The sequence below is a fragment of the Dryas octopetala genome, chromosome 3, assembly GCF_963921425.1.
Source record: "Dryas octopetala chromosome 3, drDryOcto1.1, whole genome shotgun sequence".
NCBI classification, from domain to species: domain Eukaryota; kingdom Viridiplantae; phylum Streptophyta; class Magnoliopsida; order Rosales; family Rosaceae; genus Dryas; species Dryas octopetala.
This window is the reverse complement of record NC_141368.1, coordinates 26653326-26659325: the sequence shown is the minus strand read 5'-3', so window position 1 is coordinate 26659325 and position 6000 is coordinate 26653326. Positions and strand designations below refer to the sequence as shown.

The 6000-nt window shown below is 36.5% G+C and overlaps 1 protein-coding gene across 1 annotated transcript; it reads right to left on the bottom strand.

The window, feature by feature from the left end:
• Nucleotides 1–335: 335 nt before the first annotated feature.
• Nucleotides 336–4857, bottom strand: LOC147292130 (40S ribosomal protein S27). The gene is made up of 3 exons (XM_086238784.1): nucleotides 4591–4857; nucleotides 2799–3139; nucleotides 336–2392 (listed from the first exon to the last, which is right to left on the bottom strand). Exons 1-3 carry the CDS (start codon nucleotides 4799–4801, stop codon nucleotides 473–475), a joined length of 2472 nt encoding a protein of 823 aa, XP_086094910.1. The 5' UTR covers nucleotides 4802–4857; the 3' UTR covers nucleotides 336–472.
• Nucleotides 4858–6000: the final 1143 nt, after the last annotated feature.

The window sequence follows — 6000 nt, the reverse complement described above, 5'->3', positions numbered from 1 at the left end:
AAATTGCATTGTCCTATACTCCTATGCATATATTTTCTTGAATAAATTAATTATTATGTTTGTAAAAAGTATTCTGTACATCACCCTGTAAAAGGGGATCATCATGTTTGTAATAAATTTCTGTACACAACCATTGTGATAAATTTCTTACAATCTATTAAATATATTCGATCTATTGTTGCTATCAAATTCAGGTTGGAGGACTTTAATATATGGTGCATGCATATGTTAAATACCTATTTAACTTTCAAAAAAAAAAAAAAACCATGAAGTGATGCTACAAACATACCAAAGATTTAGAAATGCGCACACAAGTATTCAGAGACTCGTCAATATGCTGTCACAACTCACATTTCTTTGAATTGGTTGATATGCGTAATGTAGGGGAGAAGAAATAGGAAATCAGTACACAACCAATTCTTGTCTAGCACAAATTTATGTACAGATCAACAAACTTGTAGACAGGAACTCATCAAATGAGACTCCCTGCAAATGTTTCATGGCTATTGCATGTATGATTACCCTGCAGATTTGCATCCCACATGCTCACAGTCAGAGGTTCTTCTAAATTATAGTAATCCATATTCACAGAAAAGTTACCATCAGGGGCAGGACCACATGGCTCTCCATCCTCCACCAAAATCAAGTTGCAATCCTCACCAACTGGGGGCACATCACCAGTTTCAGTTTCCTTGACGGAAGGAACTTCGGTCATTGATTCTGGAAATTCATCATAAAGGGCTTTAAGAGAAGAATTGGCATCACAACTATCCTGAGAAATGAATTTCACATCCAGCATTGGAATTTCAAAATCCACCACAGAAGCAGCCCGTGAAAATTCAAGGATATTCTTTAAAATATCTTTGTCAGATTTCTCTTCAGTCACTTGCTTTGCAGTAGTTAAATCAGTATTTGTATTAGCATCTTCCTGGGTGTTATCATATCCATCATCATTCTCATTTTGAGGAAACAGGTTTGGAATATCAGTTTTATCACGGCCCAGAATGTTGCTTAACTCACTGCTCACTTCTCCAATTTCAAACTCTTCTGTTAACAGATAAAAATCAGTTCTAGCCATGCCATGATTGGCCGGATCAACTGCATTCTCAACACTATTTCCATCAGGTTTGCCTTTTTCTCCACCCTCGTAATGCTGGTGCTGTCTATCAATTCCGTCTGTTTTATCAGTGTGCTCATCATTAGAAGATCTTATCACATTGTCCTCACCCTCTTTTACATCAATTTCATTAAAGCACATGGATGGATCTGTGCCTATTTCATGTTCAATTCTTGCCGAAGATTCTCTGTCAACGCTACTATCTTCTTCGCTTAAAAACTCAGGCGCTTTAACTGAAAGAGTTTGAGTATATTTCTGTGACTGGGTTGAAGTCAAAGACATGAACCCAGCTAGAGCAGATGCTAAAGCATCATCAATTGTCAAAGCAGGCCTTGGAATATTTACTGAAGAAGTTATCCCTACATCTGATGCATGATCTTCTTCCTCATCATCACCATTCGAAAATTCAGGAGCAGTTACTACTAGACTTGGCAACAACTGAGTGGAATTTACTGAATCAGACATGTCATAAGGTGTGATAGGGAGTGCATCAGATTGAATGTCCTTTGCTGATTCAAATGCCTCACAACGGGGATAATCATTTCCACTGTTGTAGAAAGAGTTGGAATCAGATTCATTGCATGAGAAAGGAGGAGCACAGAATCTTGAGCAACTTGGCAATCCAGAATTCTGCGATTTGTTGGCAAGTACTTCAAGTTGCTGCTCTACACTTTCGAGCCTTGCCTCAATGCTGCTTATGGGCTTTAGCATTTTGTCTTCGAACCTCAAAAATAGATCCTCTATTCTGCTGATTCGGGAGTACAGCTGGTCCACAACTCTTTCAACAGGAACTTGTGGAGGGGAATCAGGTTTGCTTTCTCTAATGGGAACTTCTGGGGGGATCTGTATTTGAGGTGTACCGACAGTAACCCCATACACATCCTGCAACTTTACTTCTTGATGCTCAGGTATGGTGGATTTTCTTTCCTTCGGAATCTTAGTTGCAACACTGGTACAATCATTTGCTTTTGACCCAATCTCTAGGAAGTTCTGATTTTCGGATGTATCAGAAATTGGCTTGTCTTGTGTTTGGTTAACACCCCTCGTTTTAGATAATTGCAAAAGGGTAGGCACAAGCATGGCCATGAGAGAACTTCCAGCTGAGTTTTCAACTGTACTCACTTGATTTTCTGAATCAGCTGAATCAACAGGATCAGCAAACACATAGATCTCATCAACATAAACACAATCTTTCCTCTCAAGCGATAATAGACGAAGCGTAAGGGATACACAAGGATTTACATCATTAATCTGTGCTGTAGCTTCATAAAAAGCCTGAAAAATTTACCTTGATCAGTGAAGATAATAATCAATATAGATTAGTACTCTCATGTTTAATCACTCATCCCAGCCCAATACATCAAACAAAAGGGCACTACAAGTGACAAAAAGCATCTGAAGAGGCCTTGGAGCAGTAATAATATATTCTAAATGTGAAAAATGTCAAATAGAAATTGGCCAACGAACACTCCAATAAGCTGATTTGACACTACGATAATTTGCACTCATAAACCTCTCAACCACAATGATAATGGGCCAACACCTCCATATATGTGGCTAAAGGCATGAGGAGCACCATAAAGGATTGACTAGATGGAAGGGAAAAAAAAAAGGGGGGGGGGGGGGGGGGTGGGGAGAGGTGGGTCACTGGGATTAATGTATGGAGAACGAAGCAACATACCTGTGCAGAACCACACTTCAATGTCAAAGAATTCATTTTGTTATCAAGAACATGAGTATCTGGACCTTTCACTTCAACCCAGTCATCTTCACTGGGGCTCAGGTTATTTCCATTTCTGAAATTTTCATCAGATAGGTCCTTAAGAGACCCATTTGAATGTGCAGATCGAACTTCTTCATTATCAGCTGTGTAAAGCACTTCATCTCTGGCAGCAATGCCACAGCGAACAGTACAGAGATATTCGTTCTCACTCTGCAAATCAGGTGTGTAGTATATCTCATAGACTCGGGCAGTACTCCGAACATAAACCTGCTGGACCTCATGCTTTTGTGTGAAATTAACTGCAGTGCAATAAGTTGTTGGTCATTTGAAAGTATCAATTATCTTCTTTTTCTTTTTTGACTGACTCTTCTACTTTAAACATTTGAATTTTTTTTCTTGTTTGAGGGACATTGTTTTAAAAGCTTTCTTTAGGGGACATTGATGCATTTGGTACAATTGTAGGGTGTTGAGAAATTGTTCCTGTGCAAAGGAAGAATAAAGACTTGGACAACAACAAAGACGATAACCCCAAAAACCAGCCAAAAGGAAAATAAAGTATGCGGCTTATGAATGCAATGAAGCACAAATTTGCAAAAATCAAAGTATCTATTGCCAACAAAATAGCAGTGCCGGGTGGTTTATGCTTAAAATTCTTGATACATGTACTAAGTGATGAATTGTTCCATCAGAGGACAACCATATTAACAAAAGAAAATAAAAGTCCATGTTCAGAGCTACCTTAAAGGTTTAAGATATATCTAAGTAATTACAATATTTATAACCAGAGGGGCAAAAGTGCATGGTTTCATGTAAAATATTTGTATTATCCTTTCCTCTTTTTGATAACTAAGTATGTTGACCATGTCATATTTACCGAGGCTCAACACAAGCACCTTTTATCACCCCTCCATTAGGCTTCATTAACATCTTCGCTATTTTAAAAAATTAGACAATCCTCATTCTCACTGAATTCTATTTTAGCATCAATTATCATTCAAAAATAACAGAAAATCTTACTCCACCAAAAGAGAAAAGAAAAAAAGAAGAATATATATACAATTATTCTCTAATAGTCTAAGTCCTCATCATACATTTGATCCATTTGCTAATTAACAAATGCTTATTTAAGGACCAGTTGGTCCTAATTCACAATCTGACAGTGCCAATATGACAATTATATTCATAAATAGACACACACACACACACAGAGGAAAGTGAAAAATTTGTTAGGCAATGGTCCGATACGTTCCTTGTTTAGGATCAACCAATTTAGAAATGATTTAAACATTTAATCATCACTATGATCGTTCAGTGTTATCGGAGAGTGTCTGTAATTGTCTATTTAATTTATTATAAATAGACGGGTAAGGTTTCTCATTTAGTTGATTTTTCTTCAAGTATAATTCTTTAGACCTAAAAGATAATGGTTGGGATCATGAGGTGACACATATGTGCGGTGGCCAAGTTAAGAAAAGTACTGAACTTTCTGTATATATTCATAGAAGTAGATTTGCTTTTTTTTTTTTCGACCACAAAAAAATTTACTATTTTTATGTTTTTCTCATACCCCAAACATGGGGCTACCCTCAATATTTTTAACGTAAATTGAATCGAAATTACCAAATAATAAATTAATCGTTTTAACCACAATATTTCAACAAAGAAATCACGCATACAAATTCAATAAATTTTCTAAGAAAAATGCTATCCCGGAAAAAATTCAAAAACGAAAGAAAATTGTGGAACATACTGGTGATCTCGCAAGGGCCAGAATCGGTTGATGGAGGGTGCAGAATAAGAGAGGATTTGGGGGTGGAATTTTGAGTCTCGCTGTCGTCGATCGGGGAAAAAGAGGACTCCAAAGTGACGCTATTTACGAGAGAGCCACCGGTGATGGACCAGTTTGCTGCAGAGCTCCATGAAGAGGTAGTGTTGAGGTTGTCGCCGTCTTGTGTTTCCATGGTGTTGTTTGAGTGATTCTGACGAGAGATTTTTGGGTTTCAGAGAGCTGCTTAGGTACAACTGTACAAGTAGAGAACCAGTGGGGAGGTATACACACGCGTGGCGTTTATTTTAATCAATTTTAAGTTTAATTATGTTTTTACCCCTAAACTATAATTTGTGTTTCAGAACATAATTTGTGTTAAAACTATTTACTAAGATGAATATAATGCATGTTGAAGGCAAATACTGTTAAATAAAAATAATTCACTAATTAGCAATTACATAAAAATGACCTCTTTTTAAGGGATATTTAATCATTTTGAATCCAATTGTCCTTAAAACATATGTGGACAAATAAGAAAATGACATGTATTGTTATTTTCTAAATCTCTTAATTTAATAACCAAACACAATCTAAATAGATTGTGAGATTCAGAAAAAGTTGGTTTATAATTTATTTTTGAGTAAATAGTGATTTATTAATTATTATCTTGTTAATTTGAAGATATTATAATTTTTCTGGGGAATTTTGGAAGGTAATAAATGAATTTGAAGTCGTACAAAAATAAAATTTATCGAGACGAAATCACGGGATTTTATAGAACGTTTTTCAGACCTCGAAGTTAATTTGTATGAGTTATTTGAATTTTAAGTGGTTTCGGCGAGCCATCGAGGAACAATAAAAATTAAGAAAGGCACAGTTTTGATTTTAGTCTTGTTGAAAAAGTCTCGGGTCAACGAGCGCGTAAGCGCAAACGGAAAGTGTTTTGGAATTACGGTTTGAGAGTTACGGACAAACGAAGATTGAGGGGTATTTAGTCTTTTCATCGACTAGGGTTTAGTATAAAAGAAACCCAAACCCAGAATTTATATTTCATTCTCTCTTCCAGCTGCCACACACCAGACCTCATCTCTCTCTCTTTCTTTCTCTTGTTGTTCTCTTTCCCCCATGATTTCGCCGCCTCATCTCGCCCCATGTTGTCGAAATCCACTAAAACCCATAAATCTCACCCCCAAGCTGATATTTTCGCCGATATTTCTGAAATCTTGACGAAAATAGTTTGGTATCGTGATAAAATTTCCCCTTCCCCAAAAAACAAAATTTTCGGCAAAAATTTCCTCCTTGCTTCTACATACATTAAATGGCTTGGATTAATTGTAAAATGTCCAACAAAATTTGGTAGCTTAAGTGCTATACCATTTTGACATTAAAGAG